The sequence below is a fragment of the Accipiter gentilis genome, chromosome 29 (assembly GCF_929443795.1).
Source record: "Accipiter gentilis chromosome 29, bAccGen1.1, whole genome shotgun sequence".
NCBI classification, from domain to species: domain Eukaryota; kingdom Metazoa; phylum Chordata; class Aves; order Accipitriformes; family Accipitridae; genus Astur; species Astur gentilis.
Window position 1 is genome coordinate 5,241,744 of NC_064908.1, and position 23,005 is coordinate 5,264,748.

General features: G+C 43.9%; 1 protein-coding gene across 4 annotated transcripts in view; it reads left to right on the forward strand.

The window, feature by feature from the left end:
- BLTP3A (bridge-like lipid transfer protein family member 3A) overlaps positions 1 to 22,768 on the forward strand; it is a 35,484-nt gene extending 12,716 nt beyond the window's left edge. For 2 of the 4 annotated variants that reach the window (XM_049831702.1, XM_049831701.1), the window contains exons 2-21: positions 1,203 to 1,365; positions 2,989 to 3,027; positions 3,503 to 3,594; positions 3,806 to 3,995; positions 4,443 to 4,583; positions 5,136 to 5,306; positions 6,443 to 6,620; positions 7,637 to 7,723; positions 8,325 to 8,489; positions 8,995 to 9,137; positions 9,907 to 10,048; positions 10,572 to 10,765; positions 11,500 to 13,049; positions 13,284 to 13,480; positions 14,007 to 14,158; positions 14,267 to 14,414; positions 15,300 to 15,571; positions 16,442 to 16,550; positions 17,153 to 17,268; positions 18,685 to 22,768. In XM_049831702.1, coding sequence (XP_049687659.1) covers positions 1,203 to 1,365; positions 2,989 to 3,027; positions 3,503 to 3,594; positions 3,806 to 3,995; positions 4,443 to 4,583; positions 5,136 to 5,306; positions 6,443 to 6,620; positions 7,637 to 7,723; positions 8,325 to 8,489; positions 8,995 to 9,137; positions 9,907 to 10,048; positions 10,572 to 10,765; positions 11,500 to 13,049; positions 13,284 to 13,480; positions 14,007 to 14,158; positions 14,267 to 14,414; positions 15,300 to 15,571; positions 16,442 to 16,550; positions 17,153 to 17,268; positions 18,685 to 18,810 — 4,375 coding nt within the window. In that variant the 3' untranslated portion in view covers positions 18,811 to 22,768. The other 2 variants (XM_049831704.1, XM_049831705.1) reach the window with 2 other exon arrangements.
- The last annotated feature ends 237 nt before the right edge of the window (positions 22,769 to 23,005 follow it).

The window sequence follows — 23,005 nt, forward strand, 5'->3', positions numbered from 1 at the left end:
ACTTTGTTCAAGATGCCCTTTGTGCCTTTCACAGAGAAGTAGCTCATGCTGCTGGTGCAGGGAAAGGAGAATGGCGTGTGACTAACTGTGACCCTAATCCTGCTTACGCTGACAATAGGGTCTTTCTTTCTCTTCGGCTTTCTGGACCACTGTACAGAATTAGAATTAGCATTAGTATGGAGGAATGTGTGGAATAAGCCCTGGCTTCAGTAGTGGGCAGGTTGTTTGGCAGGAAGTCTTCAACTTTGAATCCTGTGACTGCAGAGCGCAAGCTGCCTTGCTCCCTTGGTGGCAGCCCCTTCTGCACAGAAGGGTTGTTTGATGGAGACAGCCGTCCCGGAGAGGTGTTCCTGACACACATACAGCCTCTGTGGTCTAGTGCCCTCTAAAACCGGCTTTTCTGGTTCCTTAGGGGCCACAGTGGTTTTAAGGAAGCCAGAGGTTTTCAGATCTACAGCAGAATACACTGCTCTTGAGTAGTCCTGCTGAAATTGTTTCATCTATTGCATTTAAATCTCGGGCACATAAGGGATCTGAAGATACTAGGCTGTGTACAAGGGAGGTGGAAACGACTGAAGCCATTGGAAGGAGGAATTGTAACCAGAGAGAGCAGCAGCTGCTGGTTGCCAAAAGGAGATGAGGACAGGAGCTTGGGCTGGTCACTAGGGAGGGGAATTAGGCTGCATGCTTGGACCTGCTGACCAAAGAGCAGGCTGGATTGCGAGACTGGTGTTTAAAGAGACAGCCATAAAAGTAATCTATTAATGATCTTTTACTTTCCTGTGTCAAAAACTTCAAAAAGAATCTAGGTAATTAAACTTTTTACTGCTGATATGGCACTTCTGGGGGGAATTAAATTGCTGACCTGTTGCAATTTGGCTTTGGTTTTCTTTGGTTTTGCCCTAGGGCAATTTTGCTGGTTTCCAGGTTCCCAGAGCTTTAGAAGGGATTTTCAGTCTCTCAAAATTGAATTTGACTTAAAACGAAAACCAAGCAAACAAAAAAGTACTTCAAATGTCAAAGTGTAAAGACATTTTTTTTTTCTGGAGCAACCAGCATACCCTGGGTTTAAAAATGTCAGAAAGGGTTTAACAAAACAGAAAGCAGATTCTTATACTTAAAATAGCTCTTTTAAATGCTCTTCTAGTCTCCACAGCTTTGCTGGGGGTTGTTTTTAGAGTCTCCTCTTTCTTCTCTTGTAGGTTTACTAAGAATCTCTCTCCAGACAAAATCAACCTGAGCACGCTGAAAGGGCAGGGGCAGCTGACCAACCTGGAGCTGGATGAAGAGGTGCTGCAGAATGTGCTGGAGCTGCCCACCTGGCTTGCCATCACTCGGGTCTACTGTAACAAGGCATCTATCAGGGTGAGCAGAGGAGGCTGCGCTTGCGTCCCCAGACGCAGTTGAGGCCTTCCATTGGCAGCTTCTGTTTGTCACTTGGGAATTCCTGATGAAGAATCATGATGGGATTTGATCCACACATGTCAGTCCCTGTGCTTTAGGTGTGATATTTGCTGATTGAATGCTATGAGATAGCCACAGCAGGTTTCACCAAAGGCTGCCTTTGCCAAGTACTCTCCTCCTGATGGTGGCTGGCAGCAGATGGTAGAGGATGCTGAGAGAAGCATAGAAGTGTGCTGTGGTCTTTCCTCACCTTCAGGTGACTTGTCAAGCCAGCAGTGTGGTGTTTGTATTTAATAGCCATTGATGAATTTCCAGGAATTTGCCCAGATTCTTTCTGGACCCACTTATTTAACATCCAGAGTGTGCTATGGCAAAGAATTTCACAGCTTAACTGCATCTGCTTTTGCTTCCATCAATCCTGTGTATACTAGTTTTAGTTGATACCCTCCTGGTACTGTTATTGGAAGAAATAGTGAACAATCATTCCCTGTTCATCACTTCCATGTCACTTAGGATTTTACAGACCTCTCTGGTCATTCCCTGCCATTTCCCTGCTATTTTGATAGCGGAGGAGTTACTCTGTGTCTTCCCTCATCCCCACTGACTTTTTTTTTTAATGCTAAACAAGTAACATAGACCTCCAACAGGAATAGGAAGCAGAGAGAAATGGAGTGCCATTCTCTGAAAGTGTAATTGTGCTGTGAGGTATTGTAAAAATAAATTGAACTTAAGTCTTAATTGTTGAAAATGCAGTTTGTAAGAAATGCGTGATTAGTGCATGTGAAAAGCTGCACTCTCTGCACTCAGCCTTTATGCCCACAGTTATCCATTTACATACATAATTGCTGAAATTGTGCGCTTGCACTTTTGCACACTGAACTCTTTTACAAATTCTTCTTCTTTATGCTTTTTAGAGCAAAAAATTGATTTTTTTTTCAGTTCATATGAAATGCCAGATTGTTTCATCTCAGTTGGTACTAACCATAGTTGCATTACATGAGTGCAAAAGTTTTTAGTATATCAAAGAGACTTGCTATAAAAGAAATACCGTTCTGCTCTGCCAAGTGACAATAAAATGAGCCTGTCTTGCTCATCTGATCCACTCTGTTTTTAGAGTCAGATCTGCTTAATTTAGTAACAAACATTTGTTCTCCCTCCTACGAGAACTGCAGATAAGTGTTGCTGTAAGAAAATAAAATGGATCTTTTTGGTTTGTGCACATTTTTTTTAAAGAGTTACCTGACTTCCAGTAACAGCAGCAATTAACTATAAACTCTTGAAGGACAAGAACATTCCCCATAAAGGAATATGAAAAATGAGAATTTGACCTGCAGAATATCTGTTACTTGTGATGATGTGTGAGATCCAAAAGCGAAGTTGGATTTATAGGTCTGGTGGCTGGAATGTCTTTTCACTTGTCTCTGTGAGCCTGTTCAACCTGGATTTGGTAAGATAGGATGGATTGTCACTGTGGTCGTTTCTCAGAGAAATGGGGCTCAAACTTTGGGCTCAGATGCTTTCCTGCAATTTTGCAAACTTTCCAATATGAAGATAACTCTTGTAAACTCAACTTTATTGTTTCAGATCCAGTGGACAAAGCTGAAAACACACCCTATCTGCCTGGTAAAGTTTCTTCTCTTGTCCATTCCTTTTCTTCCTCAGTCTTTTTAATCTCTCCTACTTGAGAAAAATTCTGTAAAGGGAAACTGAAGTACATACTCAAATTTTCGTTTGACCTAAATCCTCTAGGCCCTTAGCACATGGGGGAAGGGGAGTTCTGAGAATAGTCCTGTTTGGCGATGAGTGACCTCCCATGAGACCCACATTTCACTGCAGGATGGAGCTGGGCTGAGCTCTTGGTGAAGTCCAGGGCAACCTTGTGCCTGGTTGTTGTTTGTTTTCCCCTCCACTTCTGGGGATTCGGATTACCCAATGTTCCTGGCACTGATGGTATGGGAATTTTAATACATGAGACTCTTGGAGAGTCAGGAGGCTCCAGAGCTTGGTTATCCCTGCCCTAGAGTCTCAAATCTAAGGCTGGCAGGCTGACCTTGAGTCTTGGTCTTGTATTTATTGCTCCCATGTTCTGTCCTTACAGTACCTGGATAAAGTGGAAGTAGAGATGCGAACATGCGAAGAGCCTCGGCCACCCAACGGACAGTCTCCCATTGCTCTTGCTGCAGGTCAGAGGTCAGTCCCTGAGCCCTGTCATTTCTTTCTGACATGCTGTTGGGGTATAGGTGGCCATTGTTCTCTATGGTTAACCACTGGCCTCTCTGTACTCAGGTTTAAGTGGTTCTAATATTGCTTATAAACCTTGGGGTCTCTCTCTGTGTAGCCCTACCTCTGCTGGGCCTCTTGTGGTAACAGGTGATGACTTTGAGGGATCTTCTCTTTGCAGTGAATATGGCTTTGCTGAAAAGGTCGTGGAGGGGATGTTTATTGTTGTCAATTCCATCACCATCAAGATTCACTCCAAGGCCTTTCATGCTTCTTTTGAGCTATGGCAGCTTCAAGGCTACAGTGTCAACCCAAACTGGCAACAGAGCGACTTGCGACTCACCCGCATTACTGATCCACAGAGAGGAGAGGTAAAGAGTTGTCTTACGTTGCCTGTCATAACGTGCACAGCAGAGTGGCACTCGTGCTACCCCAGTCCTCTAGGGTATTCAGGCTGTTGTCTGAATTCTTGTACAGTGATGGTAGGGAGCCTCCATGAGCTTCCCTACTGTTTGCTGGAACAGGGTGGCTGAGAGCTGACTTGTGTTCAGAGCTTTCTCTGAGCTCCTCTGAGAGAATGAAACTGGAGAAGCTCTGAATGGCCTTGTAGTTTGGCTGGTTTTAAACTTGGTGTGAGAGAGGGGGTCAGATGTTACCTAGGGCATGATTTTGTTTTTGTACTGGGATCAGTACAAAAAGAAGAGTGCGTTGAATGACTTTCTGTGGCCTTGTTTCATTCCACATCTTCTAAGCATTTAGTTTAATCCTTGAAGTTGTTGAAAATCTCAACATTTTCCTATTTTTCTCCTTCTGGGTAGGTTTTGACATTCAAAGAGCTCACCTGGCAGACACTTCGGATAGAAGCAGATGCTACTGACAATGGCGATCAGGATCCTGTTACTACTCCTCTGAGACTCATTACCAACCAGGGGAGGATCCAGATCTCTCTCAAGAGAAGGGTGAGAGTTTCCTCCATACTTTGCAGGATACAGTCTCGCTGCCTGGTGCAGCATGATGCATATTTCTTCCCATGTTCCTCAGCAACCGTTCTTTTCCTTCACAAATGTTGAACCCAAGCTGCTATATTGCTCTGTGTTGTCTATTGGAGACAGCTGTGTTCTTACCAAATGTCAAAGCAGTTTATTTCCCAGGGGAGGTTAGCATGTATGGAGCAAGTTTTTAAATCTGTTGGAACATCCCAAGGAGAGCTGTCATCTCTTTAGTGGGAGATTAATGCCTGGTAACATTATTTTTAGCTGTCAATGGAAATGTGATGATAAAAAAAACCCAACCAAAACTAAACCTTTTTTTTTTTTTCTGTAAACCAGCAAGCAATTTGTAGCTTTGACTACTTTCCTCTCAGAGGAGGTACTGTGGACATCCACCAGATAAGTTAACTTCTCAGTTTCAGAGCAGCATCTCTTGTTTCTGCTACAGCTTCTGTGTACTATGAAGAATGTATGTATGTGGTTGCAATTGTTAAAGTCCCTGACTCCTCCTTGCTGTTTCAGACCAAAGATTGCAATGTGATGGCATCTAAGCTGATGTTTCTCCTTGATGACCTGCTCTGGGTGCTCACAGACTCTCAGCTGAAAGCAATGATGAAATATGCAGAGTCTCTGAGTGAAGCCATGGAGAAGTCTGCCCAGCAGAGGAAAAGCTTGGCACCAGAGTCTGTACAGGTGAGTGAGTCATGATTTGGATGTTGGTCTGCCAGGAAAAAGGAAAAGTCAAGGTGAAAGAGACGGTTTCTGTTTGTGTGACATCTCACCCTTGCTCACAGAGCATCTCCTTGACAGGATCTGGTAGGCTTACCTGGTGTCAGATCAGCATTGCGTGGATTGTGGGCTATTGTTGGGTAATGATGTGACCAAAGGAGTTGGATTCATTGCCAATAAGTATTAGAAAATGTTCATACATAGTTACAGGCTAGATTCTGTCTGATGGCAGGGAAAAAGTGGTGTTAAGTTGCATGGCTTTCCAAATTTGGCTGTCACATGGAAAGTTGCAGAGGGTCCCACAAGGATTTGGTTTGGGAATAAAGCAATAAATATGTTCTAGAAATAATCTTTTCTGCCTCTGAATGACAATCTGTGTAGGCCTGGGGAAGGGACTCTGGTGTAATAAATTATGACATAAAACCATAGCAAGCCTTGATGCCCAAGGGAAAACATTGGCATCCAATTTCACTGTTGTTTTGGGGGGTTCTTTTTTTCTTCCTAATACTCTAGAGAGAGCTCTTGATTTTTGCAGTTGTTCTTTGGTTTGCATATAGCTTAACAGTGTATGAAAACCTTAGAACAGCTGCTTCTGCCAGTAACCTTCAACTTCCCTTACCACTTTCTTTGTTTTGAAAATACTGTGCTGAGTAATTCTTTGATGCATGTCACAGTAAATATGTGAGGGCAGAGGACAAAAGATGTTTTCTGGGACAAGGATGAGGGCAGAGGAATATTGCTGCTGGTGGTGGAAGCTCTGGGGAAGGAGGGCTATGCACATAGTGCAGTGAGATTACATAGAAGGGGGAGTCAGGGGTACTTAGCCCTTTTTGTCCAGGAGTCTTAAAGCGTATTTCAAGGTAAGTGACTGGTAGCTTGGTGTAGAGGAGGCAGAACCACACACAAAGAGTTTTGCTCATGAGAACATAGGAAAGAATCCAGACTTCTGGACTCCCAATTAAATTTCTATAAATTGGTGCCTTGCAGGCTGAAAGATTGCATGAGTTGTTTTTAATTGTATTATAACATATCTCTTTTTTTTCTTTTTTTTTTTTTTCTTCTTTCTATTAGTTCTTACTGAGCTTTTCTCTCTCTAATAGATCACACCGCCGGCTCCAAGTACCCAGCAGTCCTGGTCTCAGCCATTCGGAGTCAGCCCGAATGCAAGTAGCATTGGTCAATACTTTGATAAGTATGATATGAAAGAGTCATCGTACCACCTCCTCATCTCACACTTGGATCTGCATATCTGCGATGACAGCCACACTCGAGAGTCAGGTAACTGAGAGTAGCATCAGGAGGACACTGCAGGAGGAAAACACTGAGTCATCAATTTTCTGTCTTGAAGGAGGATTTTCCTCTTGAAAAGAAGCATCTTTCATGTTACTGTTTCCCAGTGAGGCAACAGGCAGTTTTTCAGGCTGATGGAGAGATCAGTTCTGTCTGTCTGAACTAGGTATTGGAAAAATCTTTCTTGGCTCCATGGGACAAACATGGGGAAGTCCATCAGTGGTCGTGGTTGCCAGTGGCCTGGTTGAAGTGGTAGAGGATATGCTCTCGGAACAATCTGGTATTGAGCAATGGGAATAAAGCATGATCACTCCACGTGTGAGAAAATGTTTTGACAGTGTTCAGGACATTGACAGTAGCGTAGCTACAAGGATTCTTTGCCACCTTTGACAGAACATCCTCCTGCCTACCATGTTCTTTTCAAGCAAGGTTGTGATAACTAGTATCTGTTTTACTTCTAGCTCCCCCCTACTGAGAGATACTCCTAAGTACTTTTTTCTCTTTTGAAGCAAATGTGCCCCCCGCTCTGTAGAGCCATCTCTGATCCAAGTTGTTCTGTTTGTTTTTACACATCTACCCTTTAAAAAAAAAATAATTCTCCTACCCATGTCCATCGCTATTCCAGATATTTTTCAATTGGTCTGTGTATCACTGTCTCTTGAGCTGCTGTTATCAACATCTTAGTGTTGGAAACACAACTGCTGGTTGTTGTAGCGGGAAGTGTAATTGATAGGGCCCTGGGAAGCAATGAGATCTCGCAATTTGGTATTTGAGATTCTAGGTCTGGTTCTTACGATATAAGCTGTTGGCCTGTTACATTCAGTTACATTCCTTTTCCTTGCCTAGGTCATTTTGATACAGCTTTCTAAAAGATGGTACCCTAATACTGGCCACACTGACAATCAATCAGTGGTGGCAATCAAAGCAATGTTGTTCTAAATTCTCCTGGATCAGGACTTGGATTGCAGAGCCGATCATGGTTTTCTTTGTTCTGTTTTCCACAGGTGCTTTGAAGCATGGGATGCTGGGAGGTGCCATGCAGCTGACCTTCAGGAGGATGGCTTTTGACTATTATCCTTTCCACAGGGCAGGTAGGGGATCATGCAGCCTCCCAGCTTGAGGAGGGGGATAAAAAAGAATTTGAAGAACAGTGATGCTATATGGTTTCAGGCAGGACTGGAAGAGAAGCTACACAAAGGACTTGGGACTTAAATCCTCATGGGCAGGTTTAATCTAACTTACCTGCTGGTAGATGACTGACAAGTTGCTGGCAAAGTACAAAGAAAGAAATAAGTTGCGGTCTGTTGTAAAGACGTAAAGTTGAAACTTCGGATTCCTTTTCAGTTGCTTAAGCTCTGGATCTGGTTCTTACATGTGCCTAATCAATTTGGAAGGGTTATAGGATGTATCCCAGGAGAAAATCTGTTTATGGTCAACTGAAGAATCAAGGAAAAGTGACATTGGCGTTTTTCCCAACACTTGAATTTGGAACACTTGCTGGTAGGACAAGCTCTGTTGTGTGAAAGCCTGCACTTGTTTCACAAGCACTTGGTATGCTGCATACTGCATATTCCAGATCTGATATCAATAAAGAGGAATGCTGTACAGATTTGCATACATTTGAGGGGCACAGGAGGGTTGTGTGTATCCAGGAACCTCATTTTTAAAGCCAGGGTGTTTGCTTTTGTGCAGGAGATGCCTGCAAGCATTGGGTGAGGTACAGTGAAGCAATGGAAACACGGGGACAGTGGGCAAAGAAGTTGGTCAGTGAATTTCAAAGCAAGATCGAGAAGCTTTATGAAGAAATGGACCCTGCATTTGCCAGGACTCCACTTTCTCCCTTCAGAAGGAAACCAGGTAATGGTATTTGATAAAACTTGTATTAAAGCAGGAGATGATAACAATTTTGCTCCATCCAGCAATATCTCTAGTTACCTTTCCCCAATTTAGCAGGCTGATTTCTTGGTGCAGAAATCATAGCACACTAAAAATCATAAATGTAATGGCAAAGGAAAGTGGCTATCATACTGGAATAACACTGCAGCAAGAACGGACAGACTGCAGTGGTCACTTTCCTAGCTTATTTATTGAGTTGCTCTGTAAGTGAGTATATAAGGAGTAAATTAAATACTTAAAGCCTGCCTGAAGAATGTGTTCTCTTGCTACAGCGCAGACTCATCTTTCACAGTGGTCTTCCTTCAAAAGTCCTAAGTTTGTTTTCCTGCCTAGCTCTGCCCATCTGTTCCTAATTTGGTGGTTTTTAATTCTCCTCTGTAAGCACATAAGTGTTGGTATTGATGGTGAAGTTCACTGCAAAGGAGATGAGTAAAACCCTGCTGGTTCTGCTTTTCCATCCCCACAGATACTTCTTTGAGTCCTCATAAAAGTCCCTTAGAGAAAAGCCGTGTACCTCCCACAAGTTTGCCGCGACTCCGGCACCCTCCCTGGAACCGGCTTCGATCCAGCTGCATGGTAGTTCGAGTGGATGACTTGGATGTTCACCAGGTAGGGATTTGAGCAGTGTCTGGAGATGTTCATGTCGTTTTTAAAAAAGAAATTTAATCTGATATGATTGAAATAAATCATGCAAATACTATGTCATCCAAGGCAACCAAAACTCTGGCCAGAGAACCCAAATGCCATTGTTATGTTGCATGTAAAACTTACAAACCAAGTATGAACTGCTGATAATTTTCATGTTCAGAGGAAATTGTATGCATAACCACAGAGTTTCTGCACTCTGTGTCTGTTCACATCTAAACTTGCATCAAGCATTAGGCAGGCCCAGGGTAAAAGATTTCATGCATTTGAGAAGTTAGTGAGGATATAGATTTTTGGCAGAGAAGGAATAAGTCTTATGTCATGCTTTCTGACCCAGGACAGAAAGCATTACTAGACTGGATGAGGCCCTACATCCATATACCCTGTAACCATTGCAAGAGCATAGTTGGTACCAGATACTATAATGGACTTACCAGTATGCTGTTAATCTTGAAGAAAGCTATAACAGACTTCAGTTCTGTTTATTCACGTCGCCTAATTCTGATTGTCATGGCTCTTACTAGCAGTGACAGGAGACATAAAGAACTAAAATCCCTCAAAGGAGAGGAGTTGGCAATATTAGCAGGTAGAAAAAAGTTTTATTTTCACTTGAAAGCATAGTATGTTTGATATGTAAATGAGATGGATTGAATATGGGAGACTGCAGGGTTACTGGGACACTTTGTTTTGCCAAATCTGAATTCTGCACAACTGCATACCATTGTGTTTACAGGTTTCTACAGCTGGTCAACAAAGTAAGAAGCCCTCCACCTTGCTTTCATGTAGTAGAAAATTGTTCAAACTTCCCGAACAGGTCTCTGCAATCCATATTGAATTCACAGAGTATTACTTCCCAGACAATCAGGACTTTCCAGGTAATACACCAAGGTTAGCACCATCTTTCATAAGTTTTTTAAAGAATCAATCAACTCTTAATTATTTAGGTGTGTTAACCCTGTTACTATTCTCTGGGTGTCCATTTTTGTTTAGTTTTTCTGATGTTTGCCTTTCTAATATTTTTTTTTCCTGTGGGGAAGTGGGATAGAGTTTGTATGGTGCAAAATGTGGAGGCAAAGTTGTGCTTGCAAAGTAATGTATCCAGGAATGTATTGAAGGAGCTAATATCTACCCAGCTCTTGGAGTTCTGCCCTATTGATTAGCAGTGGAGTCAGACTGTAGGGTGCTTTGGGTGCTCTGCAGTTGGCTTGATGTGAGACCTGGAACACCTTGTTTCTCTGGTGCACCACAGCTTCTCCCTTTCATCAAGAGATCCGTCTTCCAGTGGGTGTTGAAGCCCTCTGCGTTGGTTTTGTCAGTGCAGATTATACACTGAGCTGCAGACCACCTGGAGTGCCTTTTCTGCTATTATTAATCTGTCTCGATTCTGTTTCATTCTAGTTCCATGCCCAAACCTGTATGTACAGCTGAATGGCCTGATGCTAACGCTGGATACAGCAAGTGTGCTCTGGATAAACCTCTTCTGTCTGGATCTTTATCGCAGCTTGGAGCAGTTCAAAGCTATCTACAAGCTGGAGGACTCGGGCAAGCATGATGAGCATGTCGATGTTCGACTGGATGGCTTCCGACTGAAGGTACCATTAATTTTCTTCCTTTCCCAGTCTTCAGTGTTCCTTTCCTCCCTCCCTGTTGTGGAAGGAACATGAGACCAGGACACAGCTGGAATCCAGAATGAGAAAAACAAAACCTCTGCCTTTCTCTAGCTTTCTTCTGTCTACCACTTGTGTTAGTTTTGTTTTGATCTATGGACAGCAAAACAGGTGCTTGAGTTCTAGTCCTGAATAGGCAGGCAAGTCAGAATTTATGAAAACAGTTTCAAGGAGAAATTGATGGTTCAAGTAGTCAAAAGTTGTTTTCTGGCCTTTGGAAACCACTATGACTCTCATAGCATTCCCAGTGGGTCTGCTGCACTGATGTCCTATGGTGTTTGTCATTGACTACCTTTGTTAGCAGTTCTGTGAGGAGGCTTAAAGGTCTGAAAGTATAGTAGGTCCTTGCAGAGAAAGATCAAAGTGAATGTTGTATGTTGAGCTGCTGCATAAGTGATGGATGGCAAAAGAACCTAAAATAAAACTCAGTTCAAATTCTCTTGTGTCTGATTCCTCTTCCCTGGTTTCTAAATTTTATTTAATTTTTCAGATGGGGATAAATTGAGAGTCTAGTCCAGTTCTTGGGATTTTAGTAGAGACCAAGACTTCTCAGTTGTTTATACATTCCACAGCTGACCTTCCCTGTAAATGGCCAGGATAAGCCTCTGTTAATTTCCCTTTTCACCACTTTACTTGTAATGTCTTTCTCCTTTGTGTAGCTTAACATCCCTGTGGAGAAGAAAGTCACTGACCATCAAGATCGTCCACAGAGACTCTGCATTTGCACGTCGGAGATGACTGCCACCAACACCCGCCACGCTCCCTTCTGCAGCTGTCAGGACCTCCAGAGCCTCTTCCGTAAATTTGCCAGTTCAGAATTCTTCCACTCCAGCTACACCAAGTTCCCAAGGTCTCAGGACAATTTCAGCCTCCTCCACACCCTTTTCTTGCGCCATGCATATGAGGTGGATGACAGGCCTCAGAAGCATCCAGGCTTTCCCCAGCTACTACACAAAACCTCTGCCTCTGAAGATCTATGGTCTATGAATTTCACTGACCTTTGCCTGGACTTCGAGGGGGCTGAAAGCTCAAAGGGCAGAGCCCTTAACTTTATTGACCCTTTTCCCCTTTCCATTTGGGCCTGCCTTCCCAAGAGATGGGGGCAAGCTCAGATATCTAAGCGACAGGAATTGGCAGCCGCTGAGTTGAAAATCAAGCCTTCTGCCAGCTTTAGCAATCACTCCAAGAATGAGAACCTTTCCAGAGAACATGGGGTTTGTCAAAGATCAAAGACTGACCAGGATCTGAAGAACATCTACAAGGTCCCAGAAACAATGGATGTCTTGGGAGAATCTGACTGTGAAATTGATGATGGAGTAGATAATAAAGAGGTAGAAGCCTCTGCTGATATCCATGTGCTTGTGTCCTCATCTGTTCATGTCAAAGTTCGGCTCAACCACTACCAATACTTGGTGCTGCTCCGGATGAAAGAAGTTCTGCAAACGCTACAGGAGCAGTTGGCCCAAGATACCCAGGAAGTGACTGGGTCTCCTTTAGATCCCATGTCTGCTTGTGTAGGAGTTATGTTCCATAGCGCTGAAGTGGCCCTACTCATGAACCCCGCACCAGGGTCCGTCTTGGAACCCAGATCTCTTGACTCGGACACAACAAGCCTGATCGAGTCTGAGCTCTCACCTTCAGACAGCAAGGAGGGGCTGGCGGCTGAAGAGAAGGAGCTGAAATCAGAGACCAGTTCAGAGAAGGGAATATGCAGTACCTCAGAGGTCCCAGAGGACAGTGGGATTGAAAATACCAGTACCAGTGTAACCAGTGTACAGCTGGAGAGACTCCCAAGATCCGCAAGTGATGGAGCTCTGAGCACAGCTCCACACAGTAAGAGTGTAGAGGAGAAAGTTTTGATAGAGGAAGCACATGAAGCTGTGGAAGCCCTGGTTGCAGAAAGACCAGCAGAGACCAGAAGCCATCCTCAGAGCCCTCCTGCCCTCCCTTCTAGCCCAACCTCAGACACGCAGCCCTTGGGGAGAGGACACGTCACTCTCAATGGCCAAGCAGAACTCATCCCTTTGAAGAACATAGAGGTGGAGTTGTCTAGTGCACTGCATATCACAAAGGATGCCACAAAAGAAGCTCTGCACGTGACTATGGACCTCACCAAAGAAGCCATGTCTATAACAAAAGATGCTCTGAGCCTGAGCCGGGAGAAGATGACCTCCACCATGCAGAAAATGCTTTCTCTCCCCCCAGCCAAGTGAGTGGGCCATCCTCCTGTGCTTCACAATAGCAGCAGCAAGGCTGCAGGGAAGGGGGGAAATGCAGGCTGACTGCTCCCTTTCTTTCCATATCATTTGGATTAGAGATAGGTTAGATCTTCATCTCTTGGGGTTGGTCTAAATACACTGAAGTCTGTTTTGCAAGTGTTCAGAGTCCAGCCCAGTATCTGTATAATCTGGAGGCTAAGCTTTATCGCTTTTTTTTTTGGTAGGGATTCTGTGCCCAAAACAGAAGAGGGAGCAGTGACTCCAGGCGGGGGTGGCAGCAGCCGAATGCGTTTCTTCTCCATGAAGAGGACAGCATCCCAACATTCCTTTGACACCACATCTGTGGATGGGAGCGGTCCTGAGGATGGGCTGTCTGTGGACAGCGATGGCAGTGACGGCTTTGTGATGCTCACAGACTCTGGTAACAAGCGCTTGGCTTTACCCTCTCCCCAACTCTTATTCACACAAGTGAACAGTTTTCTGCCATGGGTAACTGAGTTGCTGTGTTTGTATGGAATTCACTTGTGCCACTCCTTCTTTTTGAAGGTCATGAGTAGTTCACCCACAATGGCTCTTTCTGCTTTTATAGGTGCCTTTTCTTTGAGATGAGGAGTATAAATGAGTGGGGAGGGTGACCTCTGCACATCACAGTGGTGTTCTAAGGCATTTGGCCATACTAGAGCAAGGACTGTAAGTGTGGGCAGGTGGGTGGATGGTACATAACATTTAGGAATGGTTTAGTAAGGGCTGGTTGGAAGTAGGGTACACTGAGTGTTTCATTGGATGTCTTTCACTTCAGCTCTATTGCTTAAATTCATCTGAGGAGCTGGAGAGAGTTCCCTAGAGGATGGTTTAGGCTGATAGGGAATGAGGTTCAGGCAGATACTGAGATCGGGACTTAAACCAGAAAAAGAAATAGGATCAAGTTGTTGTTCTTCCCATTTCAGAACCCAGCCTGGACCCTCTTCCCTCAGGGCATCTTCCTCAGGTCCACAATGACACAGGCAGTAGAGCAAGCCTGATGGCAGAGGATGAGGGCGGAGTGTCTCCTGAAATAAACAGCTCGACTTCGCAGAGTGAAGACCCCAGCCTTCAGCTGGTCAGAGTTCTGTTCCTTTTCACTGTAATATTGTGTCTAAGTGAATCTGGAAGTGAACCCTGTGGTTGTGTTTGTTTTAATAAGTGAGCTTGTTACCTGCTGGTTTAGGTGTCTGTCCTCGTGTTGAAGATGAACGAGGTGAACTGTGGAATAGAGGCACGAGGTGATGATTTGTCTGTTGCTTTACAAGTAATGAACGTGGTTCCCGAGCAACTGAACAACGTCGGAATGTGGCAGTATCTCCGTGGCTATCTGGGTAAGTCACTGCTCTTGGAGCCTGCTGCTTTTACAGCTGCACTTTTATAAATGGCTTTTTATACCAGCCACCCTCAAGGAATGTTGCATTTTAACTGGTACTTCAGTGTTAATGTTTACTGTATTTAGGATTGGACCTGACTTGTGTGTCAGGGAATGTGAATGCTAAGAATCTTTCTGTCCGTGGTTCAAATCTGGTATTTGAAGATGTTTCCAAAGTGCCTACACAGTCAAGCTGTATGGTGCCTAGTAATCATTGACTGGGATTTTTTTTTAATTGCTGTTAGGATGCATAAAATTAATTAAATGAGTGAATAAAACTATTTAGGGAAACCCTGAAGTTACTCCTGCCCTGAGAATAATGCTTCTGGGCTAGGGTACTTCCCCAGGGATAAATTTGAATTAAAGAAAAAAATAAAAACCAAACCAAAACCAACCGAAAAAAACCACAAACCAACCCAGCTCCAAAAAAACCCGAAACCAAAAGCAACTACAACCCAAAACTTGAAAGCATGAGCAGTTCTTGGGACTGTTGATCCTTCCCTTAGCAGTACTGCCTATGGCCACGAGGGGGCAAAGGGGAATGCGAGATAAGTAGTGTTGAGGACAGTGGAAAGATCATCCGCTCTGGAGAGCGGAGTGGTGAGTTTGGTGGGGGATGCGTCTGGGAGCTTAAACGGTCTAGTTCTGGTGTTAGTTCCTGTGATGCGGACTGTTGGCCGTTTGAAATTTGGATTCATTTCCCGTGAAGGATGATTTCAGACAGCTGTCATTGTGAACTTGACTCCATTCGGCATCTGACAGCGAAGGGCTTTTCAAGATGCTTACTTTGATTTTATACCTTGTTACTGATGCCATCTTCTGCAATGAGATCTTTCTGCCATAGCTCTAGGAGATCCAGGTGTAGAGAAGCCTTCAGTCCCTGGAGCTAATAAGACCCAGCCAGAAGTGTGCTTACGTCTTGAAGTAGGACCTAATGCTGCTGTGCATTCACCGCTCGCTGTTGAGAATGGCTTCCTTCATATGCTGGTCCACAGTTACACAGCAGAGTTCTTCATGTCCTTCCTTACCAACCTTGGCCCCTTTCTTGAGGATGAAATAATTCCAGAGGTGATCCCCATGGAGATAGAAGTGGTGGATACCAAAATCACGTTGAAAGTGAGTGTACGGGGAACCAGAGATTGCCCCCAGGATGGTTGTCTGGGCAGAGCTCACTCACAAGATTCTGCTTGGGAAAGGATGCTGTGGAATTGCTATGGGCTTCTGTAGTGGTCCTGTTTTCCTGATACTGTTTTATTTTGCTTCTAAAAAATGCCTTGGGGATGAACGAGTAACATGATGGAATTGTTGAGTGATCAGACTCTGGAGAAATGGGAGCCTGACATTCAGATTCTCTCCCCAGCTTTGTTGATGACCTGTTCTGCAGACTCAAGGGAAAGAATTAAATACCTCTTTCTCCAAGTGCTTGTGTGAAATGGGAAATATTTAACCTTTTCTGTAAACATTTAGCAAATTACAGATGAAAAACATTATGTAAGAGCTGGTTGATATTAAGGAGGGGGGTACTGACAGAAGTTCTTGATTAAACCTTTTTGAAAACAATGCTTTGGCTCCACTGACAAACAGGAACCTGTGTTGCTGCACAGCAGCATGAAAATCTCCGGAGTAAGGGATATTGGCTTTTTTTGGTTAAGGAATATTGGCTAGGGGTTTGGATCAGACATTTGTAGGACGATAACTGTGAGAGCAGCCTTCAGGGTGATGGTAATAGGCCTCTCCTCAATCTTTATTATGGTGGTTATGACAGAACTTGGTTCTGATCTGTGGGAGTGCTTTCTACACAGATTAAGACTCGCACGCAGCCTTGTATATAAAGCTAGGCTTTTCCATATGGTGGGTGACCTTGGTGAGCTCTGGCAGTGCTGCCAATCAGTAATGCTACTCCTGTGAAGGCTGGGGGGAAGGGGAATCCTTTGCAGAGTTGCCAGAGCTCTCACACCAGTTAATCTTTGCTTTGTTTTTTTCCAGGATGACAGCCCCCGGGTATATCCTACCTCCCCCGGCCCTGTTCCTATCACCTTGGCAGTAGATCACGTAATTGTGAAGCGCAGAGATGACGGGGTGTTCTATCTAACAGGTCAGCAACATCAGGAAACTTGTTTTATTCTCCCCTGGCACCCCCTAGGCTGTGCTGGAGGTAGAGTGCTCTGCTGTGCCTGGTGCTGGAGGACACTGGAACTGAAATGTGATGGTTGCTGCTGGGAAGGGTGGGCTCTGGTTTGTGAGCAGTCCCTACTTCTGTTCTCTGCAGTTACTTCTACCATATAATCTTCTGTCTTCAGTGCAAGCATCCAGGTCCTTTGGCTTCTCTCCTGTGTTAATCTCTGGATGTGTGCATTCGTGTCTCTCTGGTTCTTGCTGCTTTTGTTTTGTTTGGACAGCAAATTTGATACCTCAGGCAGAGCAGGTTAATACCTAAAACAATGAACTGGCAGCCTGAATTCATGCCTGATGTTTGCTTGAGCTCACACAGTCAGGACAGAGTACTGCTCTTCCCTTGCTTTAGTTTCTCCATTTTAAAATGGGAATGAGATCAACTTTTTTCCTTTTTTTTTCTTTTCCCCTTTTTTTTCTTTTCCCTTTTTAAAGAGGGGGGAAAAAAATAAAGTTATTCTCTTTGTCCTGGGAACGCTGTTGTATAAATGTCCACACCTGAATGTTTTCCATGCTTCTTTCCAGCTCCGCAAGGGAAGGGCTCACCGAAACAGGAAAAACCTGTGTCAGTTCTTCAGGAACAGAAGGCCCCAGTGGAGTGTGTCTTGGCAGCCCCAGCAGCAGGAACACATGGGCTGCAGGTGAGTCACTGCTGCCTGTTGCTGTCTGGACACCTAGATAGCTGGCAGTAGGCTGGAAAATTAAGTCTTTTGTCTTCATGTGTTTGCTGTTACTGGTAGGTGTGGTGTTGCAGATAGGGAGTGCACACAAAAAGCACCCTGTAGCTGCTTTTACAGGCATTCTGAGAAGTAAGGATACCTTGCCCAGCATAAACTCTCTTGTTCCCTTTCAGAAATCTGGCTTTGGTGGTTTTTTTTCCTGATTGCTCCATCTTCCTACTGTATCCAGTTCTGTGTTAGAAAAACAGATATCAGGAGGTTCCCACAAAGAGAGAGATGTTTTATCAGAGCAGAGAAAGTCTTACAGCCAGGTAGTTTCAGGTTGCTTAAAGCTGCTATTCAGTTTGAACTTTCTTTCCATTTTGATCCATAAGTCTGGAATTCAGATGACTGGTTTATTTTTAAATATGTAGTGTTCTCTAATTATACTTCCTGTTTGATGCCAGGTCTACTTGATAAATTGATCACTTGCTATGGAAGAATACATAAGGGAGCAATGTGGCTGACTAGATAGAGAACTGGGCTGGGACTTCAGATTCTGTTCATTAGTTGGTGACATGTCACTTCATTTCTCATCTTTCTCTTTTCCATTTAGTGCAGAGGCTTTCCCTTCTTCCCGTTCATAGCATCTTGTGAAACGGGGCCCTGACCAGAACCGGAGCATATAAACATCACAGTAGCTTAGCTTCAGTTTATTTTCTGATGTTAATAGGATGAACTTAATAGGAACAAATGCAAAGGCTAAATTCTTCAGTAAAAATATTTCTGAGAGCCCAAGGAAAAAAACTGTTCTGTGCCACGAAACTGCAGTGGGATCTCACTGGCGTTGTTTGAGGACAGAATTAACTTTGTTCATGGACACAAGTAATAGGAATGCCAGGCATCTGCTTGTTCCAGCTATTATCTTAATTTTAACAAATCTTTATAGGTGTATCAGGACCCCTTATAAAAGAGGAATGAAGCTTGGAGACCAATTTTTTTTTCCTGCTTTCTTTGTATAGTCAACGGCAGCTAGAATCGGCTAGCTGCTTTGCAGGCAAAATAAACCTTGCCCACTGCAAGTTCTGTTCCTATGCCTAGAAATGTCAAAGGAATGTCTTGGGAGAAAATATCTGTTAGACAGCCATCACTGGCATGTGAGCTGACTCTAATGACAGGTACGGAAGTCAGCAGGCACCAGTTGGCAAGCAAGGACTTCTGCAAATCAAAGTGGGTCATGTTGTCAGTGAGCTTTGTGTGGTTGTGTCATGTAGTGTAATTAATCTCAAAAGCTCCTGCTTTGGTTTTCTTCTTTGAGCAGATTGGTATAGTCAGATGTGCCCTGCTGCTTACCTTTGGAAACCCCTGGTTTGTTTTTTCTCTGTTTGTCTCTTGTAGTTAAAGGAAGTGCCAGAGTTGCAAAGGGAGCTTCAGACCATGAAAATAGCCCTTGCAGAAGCCAACATGGACAAGGCTCGCCTTCTGCAGGAAATTAGGAAATACAATCCCCTCTTCCAGCTTTGACAGTGAAGGCACAGGCTGCAGCTGCTCAGGAGGAGTGGAGACCACCACCAGCACTAAGGCGGCTAGTTTGATTATATTGCTGCTAAACGGGTCAACCTCCTGGAGACTGATTGCCTCAAAGAATGGAAACCAACTGTGATTGCAAAATGAGCTTGAAAGAGGGGGAAAGGAAGGAAGGCCTGGCTGAGCAACAGGGAAGGAACAAGGAGGAGTTATCTGTTTGCAGCCACATTCCTCTGTCCTGGCAGTATGGTGCTGCCTTTGTCACTGAACCAGGGCAGTGGTCAGCCTATAAACAAAAGGTCAGAAGTTGAGGGGGTCATCCCCATGTCCCTTCATCCATGGGTGGTAGTGACAGTGTGCTTTCAGCCTTCACCTTTCACGGTAACATCTGGGGATGGTCTATGTTGGGGTTTCTTCTTCTTTCAACCTTCCTTGTTGCGTTCTTGCCCAGGCATGCATGCCAAAGAACACAGAAAAAGAAGAGTAAGTTACTTCACCACATCAGGAGTGGCAGAGAATAGGTATGGCAGAAAACATTGTTCAGAGCTCTGATGTATAAGCATGTGTACTATCGCATGACAAACAGAAACATTGGAGGTTGGTGGGTGTGGGAGATGCAGAAGGGATTCTCCCCCCGCCCCCCCTCAAGAACAGGGTCAGGATAGTAAAGAAATTCCTTCAGACTCCTTTTTCCACCAATGATTTGTTGTGTCAAGACAGAATTGGTAGTGTATTAGACTTAGTCTAGTTTATTCTTACTTAATCCTGCAATGTTTGGCTTTATTGATGCGGAAACACAAAGGCATTAATTCCATTACAAAGCACTGTTTAAACTTTGTTAAATTTACTGTCAAAGAACAGGGGTGAAGGAAGTTGGTTAAAGTCACAGGATGAGATGACCTGTGCATTTTCTTTGGGATGCACACTGTGCTCAAACCATTGTATGCCAGAGTTTCACCGGTGAAGAGAGGGAGGGCAGTACTGGCCACCCAAGGAAAAAGCTGTCTGTTCCTACACGGTCGTGTATTTTTTTTTATTGGGACTAAGCTCTTGCATGGTCTTAAATGTCTTTTAACAGTGATGTTGGTATGTGGATCAGGAAAAGAGTGCTGACCAGGCCCCCTTGTAGGGGGGGCCTCCACTATTAACTGCTCACTATGGGGTGGAGATGAAACAGTAGCTGCTGGGTTGAGCGTAGTTTGTATTCTCACCTTTTCTGAAGCTGCTTCCCTGAAGAGGAAGAAGTCTCTGTGGTCAGTGACTGACTTAATTTGTAAAGAAATAGCATCTACAAGTGTGGAGGGAAAAAAGAAAATCGTGGTAAAATAAGAAGTAAACACTAATTTTAAGAAGTAAAATTGGAAATGTCATTTATGAACTGCAAGAATCAAATTAACTCTGGAAGACAAACTGGAAGGTGGTTTCTTTGCTCTACTAGTCTGGGTTATACACGTTCGATGTCCTGAAGAGAGAAGCAGCTGTAAGGGACAGTTCTGAAGGGAGAAGCTGTTCCAGCGGAGAGGTTGCTCTGATAGAGAAGGGTGTGACTTTCAGCCCCCTCGGTGTTATGGATGAACACCTGTTCCCTCCCCATTATACACAGCATCTTTACTGTGTGCAGAGTTTGTTGGATTTTTATCTTATTTCAAACTTTGATTTGGATTTTTCCAGATGCATTTGGTGTTTGTGTAAATGTACCATTTCTGATGCACAGGCTTCTTAGTGCATGTAAAACAGGTAGCGATTGCCACACACTAAGTGCTAGGAAAAGTGACAGATTATATGCGATGCTCCTTCATTATCAGATGAAAACTTCACTTGTCTATAAAGGTTAGGTAACTCTTACTGTGTTTCTTAGCTGAACACACTCCCCAAAATTTTAATGTTTTTTTTCTGGTTTTTTTCTATGTAAGCATTACTCCACTGGAATTAGTTTAGCTAAAGTAATACAAGATTTTAATCCTGCTCACTATGCAAGGAGCAGCCTCTGATTTACAAGCCATGATGAGTTGAGGCCTGGAAACTATACAGAAGAAAGTAATTAAGTTGGGAGTTAAGTTTGTTTTTCCTACTGTGCTCCTATACACTTGTCCCTTTGCCCAGGTCTAGAGTTGTCAAACACTTCCCCTTAACAGACACTCCTGAGATCATTTTAGTTCTTCTTTAGCTCTAGGGGAAATGGGGACATATTTACAGTGTTAGGCTAGATGTGGAGGCACTGCTGTCTGTGGTTTGCAGGGAGCCGAGAGTGAATTCCTTGTGGTTGTTACCTTCTTTTTTCAAAGTGAAAGCTATGCAAGAGACAGACGGTGATTAAAACAACTGTCACTTTTAAGATCATCATCTTAATTCTGTGTTTGACTCTATTAGACTGAAGGTAGCTTTGAATAACATTTATTAGAATTAGTCCTTGTACACTAGGTTTGAACAGACAGCCTTGGGGCAGGCTGTACTTCCCGAGTCCAGTATTTCTGCCAAGATCTGACTGATCAGTGCCTACAACCAGGTATGACAGCGGCAGCGAGAGCCTGACCTTCCTTCTAGAACCTCTGGAAGCAGGGAGCCACAAATGAATTAAAAGGAGTACTTGCCTTTGGCAGAAGCATGCGAGCTTAAGCGGCAGGAGGTTTCATGCTCACCACCCACTTAGCCTGGGCTAGCTCTGATGGTTGGATGCTGTGACTTCTGCCAGTTGTTCTCCCTTCTCCATGGGAGAGGATTACTTCTCCTCATTCCTGTTAGACAACCTGGCTGTTTTCTCTGGAGCACATTCTGTGACCCATCCGCTGCTCGACGCAGCCTTTGACAGGACAGATTTGTGGTGCTGCCTGTGATGGAAAATGTACTAGAGCAGCCTGTCAGGCCTGTTCTTGAGAGGAAAATGCACTTTAACTTTTTAAGCGTCAGTGGGCATTTCCTTCACCAATACTGCCTCGTGCATAGAAGAATTCAGAAGTAAAAGCAGGGGTTCTGAAATGCAAGTTACCTTCCGTAGTAAGTAGGACTCTTGTATGAGCAGCTCTCATGGCAAGAGAGAAAGGAGGTAACAAAGCATCTACATATCTAGGCTTGCTGTGAAACAAACCTGTATGCGAACAGCTCACTGTAAGTACCATTACTAACTGCACAAAGCCTACACAAGCAAAAGTTGAACTTTGCTGTCAAACCTTTGTGCTTCTGTGCTTGCTCCCTCTTCCTGTGTGAAGCAAGAAATACAAGAATGCTTGCCTTAGGTGGAATGCAATGGTATTCTTTTTATTCACTAATTGCTTGAAAATGGGAGGTTTCTTTCTTCGCTTTCAAATTTTTCTTACTTTTTGTTTGAGTATGTGTCCAGCTTCATCTCCAGCCAGCCTGGGAAATGAGTAAGGTGTAAAGGGTTTTCTCAGAGGTGGTGCCTACTTGCTGTGTTACACAACTCCTTACTGTTCCCTCCCACATGTGCAGACTGAACAGAGCTGGGGCCAGATTGTTTACAGCAAATTTCTTACTCCAGCCACTTAAGTCAACTGGTTTTGTTTAAGAATTAAGGCACTTCCATTGTTTGTTTTGAAGTACCAGGAAAAAGTACTGTAAAACAAAATCCATGTCCTTTCTATGAGGCATATGCGTGGGAGGACAAAACCTCCCCTATCTCCACTGATGATGATTAGCAAAGTTTACGTTTTAGAGCCTTTTATTTAAGGACTCTTTCTGTTTTATGATGAGAGCCATCTTAATCCTTTGTGTAACTACAACACCATTACCCTAGGAAGAGCACACAGCCTCAGCATCTTTTATGTTTAGTTAGAAGTGTGCTCACAGGGGACTACTGTATGTACAGGTGGGTAATGTGCAAGTCTGAACTTGAATTTGAGTTTTAGGCAGTATTGGAACTTTGTTGCGGTATATTTCCACTCATGCATTTATTGGTTCTATGAACCATGAAAAGAAATTAAACTTGTTAACCTCCTTACAGGCTCATGCTTTTTTTTTTTCCTCCCCGCCTTCCCTCCCACTTCACTTTCCTAATTGTACTGTTTTCCAGACAGCTCCATCAGCCTGGCTTTGGGAAGAACAGCTGAGTGATGACTTCAGAAGCATCAGCTTTCAGCATGCCTTCCCCGGCTTATGCTAATGGAACAATACCTGCCTGAGGCAAGGCGAAGCTTTAGGAACATGTCAGGGTTGGTTGAGACAGATCCCCCTACTT